We start from the raw sequence: 17,025 nt of genomic DNA, 5'->3' as shown, positions 1-17,025 counted from the left end.
CTGCCACTTGTGTTTTTGTCATGATTACCGGGGCACTTCACTAGTTCAAAACAACCACTTATTTTTGTTGTTTTTGTTCAAAATGCCACCTACCTAAAGAAGAGCATGAGTCATCGTTATGGCATGGTGAACATTTATATATAGTTGTCTAGAAATCACCCTTAATACATCATGAGCCACTGCACATAACAAAGCAAGTTTTATTGTGTTAAAGCAATTATTTTTGCAACGCTCTGATTCGATCAGAAAGTTCAAAGAACATGTCAAAATATTTTGGCTTCAATTTTTTTGTCTTGCATTAAATAATTCAGTTATACAATCTGCTGTGTTTTTCTTGATTATACCCCTAAGAAGTTCAAACCATGTTGTTATCTATATACCATCACAAATGACACAGTTGTCTCTGTGAACTTTACAGTTTGTAAAGCATTCAACCCCCTCTGTCCTTAGACCCTTGCAGCAAACATTTGTTTTTCCTCCTCATTAAAAACATTTCTTGTTCAGATGGATTGATCTTATATTTGAAGTACTTTTCATAAAATCTGCTCTCTCTTCCCCACTCTTAGTCCCTAAAGTGGAGCGTCTGGATGACAACTCCTGCGAAGTCACATGGGAATCCCTGCCGCCCATGAAGGGGGACCCTATCATCTACACCTTGCAGTGCATGATGGGAAACTCTGATTTTAAACAGGTACCAATGTTGCTGTGTGAAGGCTTGGTACTCCCCTCTCCCTATATATGTCCTGTCCTCCAGCTGACCTGCCATTCATCACGGGGGCCATGTTATGCCGATCAGGATACAGATGGATCCGGGGCCTTAATATTTTCTCCGCGGCTTAGAGGCGTCTGTATTAGTCACCGCTGGCTTTAAATTGCCCATTATGCAAAGGTCATTGATCCATGAGGTATCCCAGGTGTCTGGTCGCTGCCAGCACATCCATCCCTCTCAGTGGCCTCCAGCCATGTTAACGGGGAGTAATGGCCACATCAGGCTCATGCTAATCCAACCTCATCATACATGGCTATTGAATGAGGGAGTTTAAATATGTGGTTGCTATCCTGCATGAATTTGTTTCCACGCTTATTGTCAGTCTCAGTGGCCTCAACTCGAAAGCTCATGTTGAAGAAAGGGGAATCTGAGGAAAGGAGTTTATTTGAGGTGGTTTAGTTTCATTTATTTGCACCTGCAGGGCTAGTGTAGTGTGTAAAAAGGACCCTTTGAAATGTTTTAATTTGAAAAGGCCTAATCGCCTATATTTTTGTATTACATACCCAATTCATAACCAATCAAAACTGGGGATTTGATAAATACAATTTCAGGCTTACCTTAAAAAGGTTACTCGGTAAATAGAATCAGAACATTGTGTGTACAAACAAACAGTGCAGGTTTACAAGCATCTCTAAAAACATGTGGGTGTGTTGGCTGGGCAAACAGCCAAGGCAGATGGCATCCCCCTTCATCCAAGGTGACAAATTACATAACTCCTACACATAAATCAGGAAATAGTCTGTAAATTGAAAAATAGTCAAAGCTCAAAAAGGATGCATAACCGTATTTCCTCATTATACCTGACAACTGAAAGAACAGAAAGGCAATGTCATCCTGTCAGGAATGAGCAGTTAGATTCCAATGATTTTGCCTGCTTTTATTTCCCTGTAGTTCAATACAATTCAACCATCTTAATTCAATATTTGTCACCAGGTTCAGGCTAGTATCCTTAAAGCAGCTGAATTACAGAATCCCTCAGTGACATATCAGCAACATCATGATGAAAGATGCAAAAGACACATCATTTGTCTCTTAATAAAAAGACAGAAACCAAATCATTTAAAGGACCCCTATTATGCAATATGCACTTTTTGATGTCTTTTATACATAAATATGTGTAGGGCCAGTAGATTTTCATTGTCACTAACCTCACCATTGTAACCACTGGCCCAAGAGCATTCGTCCAAAAAATCAACTCTAACAATGAAAAAAATGAACGCATTTGTTGCAATAGTAATTTATGCACAAACTACATTACTACTTGTACTACAACATTTGTCTCATCAGTTCTTCCTCATTTTCCTCAATTGTTCATATTTGGTTTATTAAAATTATTATATTGTGGTCATTGTTAAAGAAAAAAAGGAGGGTGACATTTCTGCTAAGAGTATTATTATTTTTATAATACACTTTCTGCCTTCCTGTCATTATCAGGAGTTAGAAATGTAATGGCTATGTAATAGATTAGAGCCTTCATTATCCTAAACTGCTGGGACATTTCCCTATAGCAAATATACCTTTATATTTTCTACTCTTCACTTACTTGTCACTAGGTCGGCATTGATGTACAGAGCCGACAAAAGACCTTGTTTATATTGGCATCATATTGAAGCCAGCTCCATCGATCAAGCCAGTGTGGCTGAAACATTCTCTCCCTCTTCTTCTCATACTCCCTGTCACTCTCCTTTAACTCCTCCGGTGACTTTCTTTTATTTGAAGATTGTTTTTTGCCAGGAACTTGGCCGGTTACCGGTGTTTTAAAAACATTTTGTCGAATGGTTAGGTGGCGTGAAAGTCTGTAGTAAAGCCTATTACTAAGTCTCTAGCCTCGCCGGTTGATATTCTGGGCTCCCTCAATAAAAACATCCTCCCCTCTGTCATGAACCTTGGAGTGACCTTCAATAGCGCTTTTAAATTTGATAAGCAGGTCAGCACCGTAGTCAAGATCTGCTTTTACAAAATACGACTATTGGCCAAGACCAAGTCGTTTTTTATCTTTTAAAGACCTAGAAAGGGTTATTAACGCCTTTGTTACCTCGAGGCTGGATTACTGCAACGCTCTGTATGTGGGTATGGACCAGGCGTCAATGAGACGCCTGCAGCTAGTTCAGAACGCAGCTGCACGTCTTCTCCCTGGCCTTCTAGTCAGAGCGGAGTACGACTCCTGACATTTCCCCGTGTTTGATTTTTATATTTGCTGTTGTAATTTATTGTCTTCTGTTTTGCTATCGCAGTAAAGTGTTTTTATTGCATGTACAGCACTTTGGCTCGACCAAAAATCGGTTTAAAAATGTGCTATATAAATAAAACTTGATTTGATTTGCGGGCAAGTGGAAAGTACGTTATGCTGGCCCGGGGTGTCTAAATAGTGCTTCCGGGCCAGCGGGCCATTTATAATGTCTAGCCCTGTGTGTCCCCGGTGTTAGGGAACTCAAAAAGTGACAGAAAACAAAACCCTCTCTCTTTTCCTCCGTACCTAAATCTCTAAAAACGGGGGTACAACGGAGCTGATCCAGATTTGCTGCGGTCATGACGACATTAGTCAAATGTGGGCTGGCTTTACGCGCACGGCCCAATCAGAAACGTTGCTGTATCAGAAACAATGCGCTACGTGTTTTGGACGTAATATGGTCTGTTTCACATTAGCAAGCATTGCTAACACTCAGAACTAACATGTACTGTAGAGAGTATGTGTAAAAAAAAAAAAAGCAGGATATAAAAAGGAACTCACCTTGTGGTAAACCTGTCCGAGAAAAAGCATTTGAGCTCCATACTGTTTCAGAAATAATCCTTAATGTGGTTTGGAACATGATACGGCATTTAATCACGGCAGCATTTAGCCGAGTAACTGGGTACAATTCTCCTGCATGAGCTCTCCTCTCTTTTTTTTCTTTATTTATAAAGCTATGGACCCAGAATCAGCACTTCTCTAACAGGGCTGAAATAGAGGGGTATGAGGCTACAATGGGTGATCTGTTTGGTATTTTGAGCAAAACACTTCATAGAAATGTTTTTTATATATCTGAGACCTATAATATATGCCTAAAAATAGTATAATGGGACACCTTTAAGCTCTGTTTTTGTCCTATTTACAGTATTTAATCACACTTTTCTTCCTTTCTTTACAGTCATACAAAGGCTCTGCGACATCCTTCCATGTCCAGAGCCTGCAGCCCAACAGCGACTACCGTTTCCGGGTGTGTGCGATCAGACAGTGCCAGGAGGCCCCTGAGCTGAGCGGCCCCTACAGCCCCACAGTGACCCTCTCCCCCCAGCGGAGCGATGTGGCGGTGAGCGGGGGGGCGGCCGGCTCGGGGTCCCGGGCCGGCGTGGAATCCAACCGAGCCAGACGGAGCCTGACGGACGAGCAGTGCGCGTTCCTCCTCCTCATGGTGTTCGCTGTTATCGCCATCCTCATCGCTTTCGTCATACAGTACTTTGTTATTAAATAAGCAGTTTGCGCCGCCCAGCTGCAGGGTTATAGCTTTATTCTTTCCCCCCCCCTCTGTCTCTCTCTCTGTTGTTTTGTATTCTTCGTTTTGTACTTATTGTTTTCTCCCCCTGCTGTCAACAGAATAATTGTATTTGCCACATTGGGGTGCAGCGGGAAGGTGGGCTGGTGAGTGACAGCTGAATAGCAGTTAAAAATTGAAGATGTAACAACTTATTTGGCACCTGTGATAACTCCCTGCCTCTCCTGCCTTCGTCACCCCCTCCCCACTTTGTGGTATCTGTTGTTCAGTTCACGTTTCATCATGATCATGCGTGAAAAAGAAGTCAGAAAAGAGCAGGGTTTCATTTTGGAAGAGGGTCATGGGTAGAGGGGAGAAGGGCCGCTTCGACTCACGTACTTGTTGATTACAGTATATATAGATACACAGAATATATATATATATATGTATAGAAATAGTCATTATTTATATTTCCATGTATGTGTCCAGTATCAACCTGTTTTTTGATAGATGTGTTCCAAAAATAGTATGTAGGTGTGCTTTTTGATCCTGGGACCTGGTGGGCCAGTGTTTGCACTGTGGGGGGTGTGTCCAGATGTGTATTCTGTATGTAGTTTAGTGCCACAGAGGTACACGGCTGGGGGGGCGTCAGGGCCAGATGAAGGGGGACTTAACCCCCTGCTGGAGTTTTAGGTGGGTTTATTGAGAGGAGGAACGGAAATGAAAATCTTGTTCACACGATAGACAGCGTTCATTTAGCACTTTCCAACCTTTTTGATGTTCAGAATGTTTAAGGATGCAAAAATGACTGGAGAAATGTTAGTATATTTTTGTACAGTGAAGACACGAGGACCTGTAAGTTTGAGGAAAAAAAATGCTCAGTATAAAGTTAGAAAACAAACAAAAACCAAACTAACAGTGAATTATAATTATTTTTACTATCATATAGTTATACTGCTGCTTTACTCCGAAATATTGTTGTTCAGCACAGAAAATGTATGCTTACCTGTATGTTTTCTTTTCTTCTGTTTTTTTGTTTTTCCCCAGTAATTGATTTTGCACCTTAGTGGAAGCCTCGACTGACTGCGTCTTGGTCTTTTGATGAATTTTATAGAACACACTTTGAGATTGTGCAACCCTACTTGTGTTTTGGGTGTTTTAAAAGTTGTAGTACCACATAATGTGTCGCTGAAACAGCTGATCTTTCTCAGCAAAAAAAAAAAAAAAGAGAGAAAAAAAAGTATGTACCAGTTGTTTCAGAGGCCTTAATTGGAGAGGAAAAAATCTCGGGAGATTTTTCTTAATTTCTCTTAAGTTTTGATGTCTTTTTTTAGTATTAGACGACTCTAAAATGCGTTTTATTTCCTTTTATTTTGCAACATTTATTTGATGATAGTAAACATATGTAATCAGGAGAGAAATGGAAAGTAGTTATATGTATTACTTATGATTTATTTTGATTTATTTTGTCAGGTCATACATGTGTGAAGTATATTTTTTTATAATATTGAAGTAATATAAGTTAATACTCTCCAGAGAAAATAATACATCCTGAGTACTCATGAATCATGGAACGCAAATGGCAGATACAAAATGTGTTATATCATGTACTTCCTGTGAATCTAAATTTGCCTTTTCTCTGTGTGTTAAGTATCTGTAACAGATTTCTAACCCTGAGTTTTCAGTGGTGATCTGGCTGTAGGGTCTAGTGTTGTTTGGTTTTGGGCAGATAACTGCTGTTGCAACCGTAAAAATGAAATGCAGGTACCTTGCGAAAACGTCTTGGATAATTACATGATTTGGTCTTTCAGACATTCTGCAAATGTCTGCTCTGTCATTTAAAGAATTAAAAATCCTATTTTTGATAGCGATTGCAACGTGTGCCATTTTAACACCGCTTCACCCTGGGCTTACTACCTTTGGTTGGGGAGATTAACAAAATGCTACAAAAATGAGTAAAATATGCACAAAAATAGAGACCATTTTTATGTAATTTTAATGTTTGCAGTTACCTCATACACCGTACATTCCAAAATAAAAATTTGTTATACTATACATACTACCAGACATATCACTTTAAAATGTTCGTTATGGGAAAATGTATAATCATAGATATGTATCTAAAGTGTATCTGTATAGCCATGATATCTACAAAGGATCCATGCACAATAAAAGATTTATAATTCTTTATCGTGTTTGATTTTTGGCCTTTGTTGTCTTTGGATTACTCGTCAAATATTGCAAGGTTCCACAATCTAATCTTTCTATATTATTATGAAAAAAAGTCAGCTATTCTAATTATCCATTAATTACATAAATGATAAATCAAGAAATGAACCCTACACATTCACTGGTTCCAACGTGAGGATTATTTCATTTTTTCCCGTCACTATAATTAGAATATTTCTTTGGTTTTGCGCTTTCGGTCGGACAGAACAAGAATTAGCCATGGATCAAACTGACTAGAAACTAAATGGTAAATAGAAAAGTGACCACAGCATCTCAGGTGGTAACTGGCCATGCTGCATGGACATTGAAAACAATGGTTTATGCTGAGTTTCAGCCTTGTTTCAAATCATCATACATTTATGTTCAAATGACATCTGGCTGAGAGCATTGTCCTACTAAAGCCTGAAAAGACTGATCAGCAACGACGAGTCTGCTGGATCTCTGGATCTGCTGCTATATGGCTACGGCTCTGAGTCCGCATGAGTCTGCTCTGCTGTGTTTTGCACAGTGAGTCAGGATTTGCGAATCTGAGTCTGTGAAGTTCCGCTGACTAACTCCTAGGCTACTGGTCTCTCTCGATCATTGACCTGGATTCACGGATCCCGCGATTTTGATTAAGTCCATTATGTTTCCGGCTCTAAATGAAGTTTCAGTGTAGACTTCTAACAAAATTGTCATGTTGTGCAACAGTCTCCTGCGTGTAATAGCTGCATTTCCAATAAGGATCTTACTTGGCAAAACGTTTATTTTGAACATAGCACACAAAAAGAAACAAACAATGACAAATGATAGAAAATTGCAAAACAGTTAGAATATATAAAATGTCTTAATTATACAATTATTATTATTAAACATATAATTATATCTAATCATATGCCCCCCATATTTTCTCATGGACTGCGTAATCATTGCAATACTAGTGTTTGTATGTGTTAAATGTGTGTAAAGTGGTGTCTTTTGCTTTAATAAAACATATTGATCACAAAAAAAAGGTCATTTTGCGATTTAGCGAATCTGAGTCTGCTGTTGACTCGTGCATGAGGACGAGTCTGCTGGATCTCTGGATCTGCTGCTATATGGCTACGGCTCTGAGTCCGCACGAGTCTGCTGTGTTTTGCACAGCGAGTCAGGATTTGCGAATCTGAGTCTGCTGTTGACTCGTGCATAATATAGCCGCGGGAGCCGGGTGCTGGAGGAGGGGCTATGCTCGTGCACATGACGAGTATGGATCTCTGGATCTGCTATGCTATTACGGTTAGGAGCCGTCGAATGGGGTATGAGTCCCCAGGAGTCTGCAGGAAGTTTCACTGATCCGCGTCCCCTCCCCTGAGCCAAACGATCACTTCTGGCAGATATCCTACTTGCTAAAGGGTAGGCAGATGGACTGGGGTACGTTGTAATGTGATTTTACATGTTATAAAGAGAGTAGCGAGTGACGCAATTTATAGTTTTAATTTGTACGTCACACCAAGTGTGGGACTCAAAGGACTCGGGTTAATGGAGAGGGGAGACTCGTCACGACCAGCTCATTTCTAGGATCCGGGTTAATGATCCGGATGAATCAGGACTCGCCCATCTCTACCTCAGACATGATGGAGATGGAGTCGACTGAAGTTGTGCTGTTTGTGCTCATGTTATACAGCTTTGTAACTGCTAATGCAGCCTGAGCAACTTGCGTACAATAACAAAACAAGCCGAGCACGAGTGGTGGTGGAGAACGCTGACTGAAGGGCAGGTGGCGGTGCTTGATGAAAAGAAACAACTGCAAGATGGACAAGATCAAAATCCAGGTGGCAGCATGTTGCATATTACATAACCTTTGTGAAAGTAATGATGAGTACAGGGACGAATGGACTGCCTTACCGGCGACCCAGCTTGATGGGCCAGCCATTGCCGAGGCTGGGGGGCAAGACACGCGCACAGCCCTTATGAGGCATCTGAACAGCGTGTAAATTGTACATTGTAAACATTTTGACAATAAAGCTGATCTTTTGTACAGTGCTTTTGTTTCTCTCTTTTATTTTCCAGTCAAGACAGGCAACATTACAATAGTGTACAGTGTGGCAATATAATAACAATAAACTGTGCCAGGTGTGTTGTATGCACAGTAAATAGGCTCAGCAGCAAACCCACCTTTATTATTTATTATATATCTTCCTGAGACCCACTGCATCCGTCTGCCATAAACACTATGGAAACCTACATTTACAGTTTCGGCCCATAGTGGACTCCATTTTGTGTTGTGTAAAATGGGGGGGGGGAATTAAAAGTTTGCAAATCCCCATGTCCTCCTCAGGATAATCATAAAAACATTTAGTTTTAGGTCAAATAATATTTAAAATTATATAAATTATCATATTTGTGTATGTGCCCCTGCCATTCCCCCACAAGGTTGCAACATTGATGATAAATAAATGACAAATAAAGCTTCGCCAGTTTATAACCGATGAAACATGATGGTATCAGAATAATCACTTACATGTGATGTATAGGATGCTACATAGGTCACTAAAGATAAAGTGTCAGGAGAAATAAGCAAGATACAGGATCTGTTTAATCGCCATGTAGGTTCTCTTTATTGCACTCTCAAAACATAACAGTAAATAGAAGTTCACATTTTTAATGTAAATAAAATGTGTACGTTGTACATGTAAGTTAACATTATCAATATAAAATAAAGTGTCAGTTGTATCAAGACTATATAATAACAGTAATAACAATAATATAAAATAAACTGTCCCAGGTGTAGGGATAGGCTCAGCAGCATACACACCTTAGTGCAAAGTTGTGTGTCAGTATTAATAAAAACAATACAAAATGAACTGTCCCAGGTGTAGGGATAGGCTCAGCAGCAGACATTGTTAACAGTGGCAACTATAGGGAGGAAGACCTGTTGGCTTTCACTAGCTGGGAAAGCACTTCCAGAAACCCATTCTGAAAAGTGGTTTGTCGCTCATCCTGCACCGACACTTCATCCTGGTGCTCCATCTGCCGCTTCAACACTTCAGCCTGGCGCTCCATCATCGTGAGCATCTTGTCCTCCCGTTTCCTGGGCCTTGGTTAACAGCACCATCTGATCCCCGTGCATCGACTCTTTCACCACGGCACGCCGGTCCTCCAACGCCTCGACGGTGTCAAAGAAATTCACATCCCGTGCCCGCTTTGCTAAGAGGGAAAATAAGCAAGATACAAGATCTGTTTAGTCGCCATGTAGTTTTACAACATACTAGGAATGTGTTTACTAGTCAATATTGGACAGGGTGCAGGCCGGGACAAGACAGTGTACACAATGGAGGTGTATAGTAGAAGATAATATAGGATCAAATAGCATAAAATAAATATATATATATATATATATATATATATACACACACACACTGAGTGTGTGTGTGTGTGTAGCTGCCGCTCAAAGTGCCCTTATTTATTGTTTTGTATTTTTGAAGAGTGCTTCATGTATGCTTGAACTTTGTTTAATGTTGTTGAGGCAAGCCCGGATGTTTACAATGTTTGTGAGAGAGTAAAAACGGCGCGAACATTTGTAAACGCCGGTCTAGGCGAATACGTTTTCACGCTGTTTCATAATTGTACCAAGAAGGAAATAAACGTGATTGTGAACATCAGTTCGATACGTAACGTTCTTTCAAGACCAAGTTACAGTGTGTGTACCTTTGCGTTTGGTTGCTGGTAAGGGGGACGTGCAAGCGCTGTGATCTGGAAGGGAAAGCTCGCTTGTTTACAATCCTGAGAGTTGTCCAGCCTCGCCTGAAACACACGATTAGTGCCATGAGTTAGTGAAGCAAATTACAGAAACACTGCACAGTTATTCACAAGTCAAAACGTTTTCATAGCGGCCGAGAATATCTAGCTAGCTAGATGTTATTAGCCAGCTCGGGGGGGCGGTGTTAGCCAGTTCAGCCTAGCATGGCTAGCTTGATCTACTGAGCAAATAAAAGTACATCTGAGACCATTATTGTGCAGATTAAAACACCAGTGCATGTAGTTGATTTTACCTTCGTCGTGGTCGTCATCGTTGGCAACTGAATCCGCCGTTTGAGCGGCCTCCCACACCATCGTGCCCGAATCGAAGGTCGATGCTGTCCCGGAGAAAAGGTCTGTGGCCTAGCAGAGCATCCAAGCGCTCGTACCATCCTCGGCGTAGATTTCCAGAAGCGCCGACACCTCCTCATCACTCCACCGCTTCGATTATTTATTGATGCTTGCCATAACTGCTTTCAAAACAAACTACTCTCCGTTGGTGCGCTGGGTTTTTGTAGCGAGCAAATAAAATGGCGGCTCTGCAAAACATTTCAGAGTTTTACGGGGCGCGGTTTGCAATTCGCCCAGCCAATCAGAACTGGGGCACTTTTTTCCCCAAGGAAAGTACGATCTCTCAGCAGGCACTAAAAATGGGGGTAAAAGTTCCCGAGATTAAGTACTCTTTTTGGTGTGAACGCGACATAAGGGGTACTAACGGAACTAAACGCGAAAAGTACGGGGAAAAGTACTCCGGTGTGAACGCGGCTATTGGTTCTTGTTGAGAGACACACTGGTCACCCATTTCTTAAAAAGGGGACAAACAAGCTTTCCCTGTGGTGTTTCTTTGACAGGAGTAAACACTGAAAGAGGGGGGGACATTCCTGCTGCCCCTCAGGTCCGAGCGGTGCATCCGGCTGGGGATCAGCTCAGTGTAAACACACAGATACAGCCGGTGTCAGTGTGACTCTGCTTACAAAGGTTCATTTAGACCTAATGGATATGGTGGCTCTGAACCAACAGAGCACGGTCCTCCAGGCTTTAGTGACTAATGCTTCTTTGGACACAGCCGGAAAACCTGTAAATCAGGGAGAGAAAATCTGAAAGTGGTATGTTCACAGCCTGGAGCACTAGATAGGGAATGCAATTATTTGAAGAAAATGTACAAACAGTCATAAATGATTCTTCTCATATTAATCTGCAGGGCTTGCGACACTTTCTCTTCATCCAAATCAGACTGAAAACCTCAGAATTTGTGGATTAGTCGGATATAAAGTGAAGAACAGTGTTACCGGAGGTCATACTGAATTAAATCTTCTATTCTTAAACAGAAAACCAGGTGGAAGAACTCACACAACTTTTGACCTTTTCAGACTCGCTCTCACCGCCAACTAAACTTTATGGACATTCTTTAAAGATGACATTCCTGTTAAACCAGCATAGATGAAACTGAGTTTATTATAACAAGCCTGGTAGGTAAGGTGAGAGTGACGAAGACGAGAAGTGCCATTGGGAGTGTGGAGTGATGAAGCTAAGAGTGACGGATGGGGCAAGTGGACAATTAGGCAAACACAGGACTCATTTTTCAGTGACTTCTCCCAGACAGCTCAGCAAACACGCTCGGATTTCAGTGATTGATGCATCAATTAATGAACCTACATCCCTCATATGTGTTTTTCTCATGTATTTACACTCAATTCAAATGAGCATGGTACTTAATCTATATTTATTCTCCCAGAGGAGCAGCAGTGATGGAAGGGGGTCCCTCCAATCGTATCATCATATGCCTTTTACCATCATCCGTCTCATCATCATTTGATTACTTAGACACACACACACACACACACACACACACACACACACACACACACACACACACACACACACACACACACACACACACACACACACACACACACACACACACACACACACACACACTCCTCAGGGTGGTGGTGTGGAGGAGGTGCTCCCTTATTCATCTCTCAGCAGAGCTCTCCTGGTCATTGAGCGTCAGGGACCGGCTCTGCCACTTCATGAGACCCTGCTGCCGCTCGCCATCGACACACAGCAACGCAACAGAGACCAAGAAAACGTTTTTAGGAGATCCAGCTGAGTTTCACAGGTAAAGTCAACAGCCATTATTTATTTCACACAAGGATGTTGTTTCTACTTTTAGGTATAAAAGTTAAAGGAGCATCAAATGCATGTTTTATTCATTCTACTACAACCTGCTTTTACTTTATATTGTTGTTGTATTTAATATTCTTTTAAAGAAAAAAGCCATCTACCAGTTTCCATTCAAAAGTTCTAGCATTTGAGTTCTGTAGTCAATTGTGTGACACTTTTGCTAGAAGGAAATGCGGTGCGATTATTTAAATTCATGTTTAAATGATCAATTCTATCAAAATGAAAAGAAGGCAGACCTTATGATCATCGGTCTCAATCAATCAACGTTTATTTATATAGCCCAATATCACACATTTTACATTTGTCTCTGTGGACAGAATAGGAAGGCAACACCTTCTGTTCTTGGACCCCAACATCAGACAAGGAAACACTTGCAAAGAAACCCCACAGTTAATAGGGGAAACATTTAAGAAACCCATTTAAGAAACCATTTAAGCAACAGATCCCTCTCCAAAGATGGACAGACACGCAATAGATGTAGTGTGTAAATTGAAAAGATAATACATTTACAACGTAGGTAGTCCAACTGCTTGAAAATGCATGTTCTATAAATAAGAAGATGAATCCAGGTGAAATTAATACAAAACTACAAAAAACGATAAACCCTGACAGGAGAAATGTCTAAATATAGTGACGTTTAAAAGAAACCCCAGTTTAGTCCTTTAATGGTTTCATTTCTCTCTCCTTGTTTAAGTCTTGATTCCCCCCTTTCCTGTGCCAACACTCAGTGACAGTGGGCATGCCCTGGACCAGACCCCAGGTGGACCTTAATGCGGGGGGAGCAGAGGCCATGGACCAGTTGAACACAGACAACCATCACTACAAGGGCTCCCTCTTCGACACCTCCACCCTCATCCCTGTCACCGTCATCTGCATCCTCATCTTCATCATCGGGGTGACCGGCAACACCATGACCATCCTCATCATCCAGCACTTCAAGGACATGAAGACCACCACCAACCTCTACCTGTCCAGCATGGCGGTGTCCGACCTCATCATCTTCCTCTGCCTGCCCTTTGACCTTTACCGCCTGTGGAAGTACGTGCCCTGGCTTTTCGGGGAGGTGGTGTGCCGCTTCTATCACTACATCTTCGAAGGCTGCACCTCGGCCACCATCCTGCACATCACGGCCCTGAGCATCGAGCGCTACCTGGCCATCAGCTTCCCCCTCAGGAGCAAGGTGTTGGTGACCCGACGCAGGGTCCAGTACATCATCTTCGCCCTGTGGGTCTTTGCCCTGGTGTCTGCCGCTCCAACGCTCTTCCTCGTTGGGGTGGAGTATGACAACGACACACACCCGGACTACAACACAGGGCAGTGCAAGCACAGCAACTACGCCATCAGTTCCGGGCAGCTGCACATCATGCTCTGGGTGTCCACCATCTACTTTTTCTGCCCCATGCTCTGCCTCATCTTCCTCTATGGCTCCATCGGATGCAAGTTGTGGAAAAGCAAAATGGACCTGCAAGGCCCCTGCGCTTTGGCCCGAGAGCGGTCTCACAGGCAAACAGTCAAGATCCTGGGTGAGTGCAGACAGATGTATAGATAGATAGATAGAATTGGAGGATGAAACCCTCTTTAATGGTCACACATACATGCACACAGCGCACACAGTGACATTTGACCTCTGCATTTAACCCATCCTAGTAGGAGGAGCAGTGGGTTTATACTTCTTTCCTATACTTTCAAAAACCTTTCTCTGAATTTCATTACCAGGAACGTTATTTGTAGCAAAAGCCTAAAGCACAAATCCATCTCTTTTATACAATCTAACTTTCATTGTTGCTGTTGCAATATAATAGGCTGACGGAGAATCAAGAATATCTTGTTTACTGCAGCGCCTCTATTGTGTTTGCTTTAGCAAATTAAACTAGTTATAATATATATTGATTTGTACTAAATTAAACCTAATTCCAGCTTTTCTTTGTATTATTTTCACAGGGAATTGTGTTGCTTTTATCCGGCAGGTTTGAGAATTGCAAGCTTGATAATAATTCTGTTTTGTCTGAGGCTATACATGCTCTGCACATGCTGATTGGCTTAATACGCAGCTCTGGCTTATTGCGCAGGAAACCCTGTTTGATAGTAAAGTACCATGGCCAGTCCAATCTGAATTAACCAAATATTGAATCATGATGTATCCATTAGGATATAAAGGCAGTTCATTAGCTGAGCACACGCTGCACAGAGCCCATGTTGTCCTACTTGCTGCCATTTGTGTCCACATTTGTTGAATCCCAAATTGGATTGTCATCAGAGGTCTTCATAAATCAACCATAATGGAAATGTAAATGCTCCCATACTCCTGGGCTCCTTTTGTATTACGCTGGCGTCACACATCCCAGGAGTCACTCAATGATCATCTGTTCACTCTGCGAGTCCATGATGTAGGTCTTCGATTAATGGATTCTGTTTATTCACAAATAATTAGTCTTGTGGAGGCCAGACAAACCTCTCTTTTAATTATTTAATGAACTTTTATCATCCTTCCAGATATGACTGGCTCCATTAGACAAATTGATGGCCATTTTATTTGCAGGGACTTCTAAACCAATACCAGTGAGTCAGGGATTAGCAGGAGAGCATCACTTAAAGGAGCGAGGGAGGATGTGGTGTGTGTGTGTGTGGTGTGTGTGTGTGGGTGTGTTGTGTGTGTGTGTGTGTGTGTGTGTGTGTGTGTGTGTGTGTGTGTGTGTGTGTGTGTGTGTGTGTGTGTGTGTGTGTGTGTGTGTGTGTGTGTGTGTGGGTTTAAAGATAAGTTCCTTTGATGTTTATTGCCGCTGGTCATTAATAAAGTCAAGGGTGGCCATAGAACATAAATCATATACTGTGCTCAAAGATCGAGACACATTTTTTTATGAATTTATTATTATTAACAAATCCAGAATACATTATAATCTGTGAGAGATGCTATAATATTGTTTATTCCTCATGTAAGATGAGTGTGTATTGATCCTATCACATTTAAAGCTCTACATTTGGCTTTATGGGCAATAAGAAAACATGTGGTATTGTATTTGCTTGAATTTCATTTTTGTATTGTCTAATTCAAACTTTAGTAGCTGCATATTCTGTTTTTTATTTTTATTTAAACTTCTGACAAAGCAAGAATAGCTGTTCATCTTAGAGTTTTTCACAAAAAGTCAAACTATTCCTTTAAACTAATTTCCCTCTCCTAACTTTATTCCCCCTCAGTGGTAGTGGTGCTGGCCTTCATCATCTGCTGGCTGCCCTATCACATTGGCAGGAACCTGTTTGCCCAAGCGGACGACCACGAGACGGCCACGTTGAGCCAGAACTTCAACATGGCCTCCATGGTGCTGTGCTACCTCAGCGCCTCCATCAACCCCGTCGTCTACAACCTCATGTCCCGGAAGTACCGGGCCGCAGCCAAACGCCTGTTCCTGCTGCACCAGCGGCAAATACAAGCCCGCCGCGGCCAGAGGCAGCTCAGCGTGATCGACCACATCTCCACCCTGAATGAGAGCCTGACTGGGGTCTGAGGGGGTCATGAGCAGTGATTTTAACAGGTTTGATTGACTTCAGAGATTGCACGCTTCAGGAGTTGAGAGAAACCTTGTTGAAGATTTGTCGTTCTCATAAATCAAGAAAATCTGAAAACAAGTAAACCTATTAGCCGTGCTCCATTAGTTGTGCAGATCTGAAATTGGATATTCCGGTGTGATGTTTGAGTGTTTGTGTTTGTTGTGTACCATTTCTCCAGTGAATAGATGCAACATAAACTTCATAAAAGCAGATTAATATGAAAATGGGACAGTTGATGTCTGTGTGAGGCCACCTGAGCCCTGAGGATTTGGGGCTGCGTACGTGCCGGCCATCATGTAATCTAACACAGCTATTATATTACCTGGGCTCTGAGTTTGATTTAAGCTGGCGGCTAGTGTCCCTGCATCACCATATTCAAAGTAATGGCTGCTCTAAGTGCATTTCAAAGAGGAACAAAATATTAGGCTGTCAGCAGCGGCATAGGTTATTGCTTTTATTGCTTCCGCCTGCATAATCTCGACAACGTTGTCCATTTCCTCATTGATGTTGCATTTTTTATTAGAAATTGTACTCTTTTTGTACCTCATGCACTCTGGCAAGAAGGGTAACGTCAAAGTATTTAGCCTATTTTTAACCTGAACACTGTCTAATCCCAAAATAAACGCAGAGTTTTCAGGGTTCTGTCTCTTAAATGGAACTGTCGTGATTTTGCCCATGAATCATCGGGGCCTTGGTTTGCACAAATACTAAGAGACAGTCGCTGTGGGCTGACTCATCCTCATGACACATTTTTTTCACCGAGCCATTCATCTCTGCCAGAGGAGCTGAAGCAGCGGTTAAAAGCTTATAATGCCACAGACCATCCTGCCTTCACCTGGGGAAAGATCAGCGAGCAGCACGACTCCTCTGTCGGTTATTTTCTTTACAGATAATGAAGAGAGTGTGTGTGAGCCGCTCGTAAACACTCCCCTCAGGCCTCCGTCACATCACCTGAAATCATTCAGTCTGAGAAATGTAGTTTGTTTAGACTCAAGGTTCTAGGTCAGGACTTCTTTTCCATCAGCAGACATCTGACATCACTGTGCACACACCCCTTCTTCTCATCTTTTCGACCGGTCATATACA

The 17,025-nt window shown here is 41.9% G+C and overlaps 2 protein-coding genes across 2 annotated transcripts in view; both read left to right on the top strand.

Annotated features, from left to right (window-relative positions):
* The window catches only part of fndc3a (fibronectin type III domain containing 3A), a 49,956-nt gene extending 43,547 nt beyond the window's left edge, over nucleotides 1–6,409 (top strand). The window contains exons 25-26 of the mRNA XM_034113027.1: nucleotides 567–691; nucleotides 3,898–6,409. Coding sequence (XP_033968918.1) covers nucleotides 567–691; nucleotides 3,898–4,221 — 449 coding nt within the window. The 3' untranslated portion in view covers nucleotides 4,222–6,409. The remainder of the gene's footprint in view (nucleotides 1–566; nucleotides 692–3,897) is intronic.
* Nucleotides 6,410–13,132: 6,723 nt separating this feature from the next.
* On the top strand, nucleotides 13,133–16,597 carry mlnr (motilin receptor). The gene is made up of 2 exons (XM_034113282.1): nucleotides 13,133–13,916; nucleotides 15,589–16,597. Exons 1-2 carry the CDS (start codon nucleotides 13,133–13,135, stop codon nucleotides 15,894–15,896), a joined length of 1,092 nt encoding a protein of 363 aa, XP_033969173.1. The 3' UTR covers nucleotides 15,897–16,597.
* The last annotated feature ends 428 nt before the right edge of the window (nucleotides 16,598–17,025 follow it).

The sequence above is a fragment of the Trematomus bernacchii genome, unplaced genomic scaffold, assembly GCF_902827165.1.
Source record: "Trematomus bernacchii unplaced genomic scaffold, fTreBer1.1, whole genome shotgun sequence".
In the NCBI taxonomy this organism is placed as follows: domain Eukaryota; kingdom Metazoa; phylum Chordata; class Actinopteri; order Perciformes; family Nototheniidae; genus Trematomus; species Trematomus bernacchii.
Note: the sequence above shows the minus strand (reverse complement) of the source record. Positions and strands in the feature narration are given on the sequence as shown.

Coding starts and splice junctions, on each gene's coding strand:
- mlnr (XM_034113282.1), top strand. CDS start 13,133: ATGCCCTGGACCAGACCCCAGGTGGACCTTAATGCGGGGGGAGCAGAG. Junction 13,917..15,588: donor GCAAACAGTCAAGATCCTGG/GTGAGTGCAGAC, acceptor ATTCCCCCTCAG/TGGTAGTGGTGCTGGCCTTC.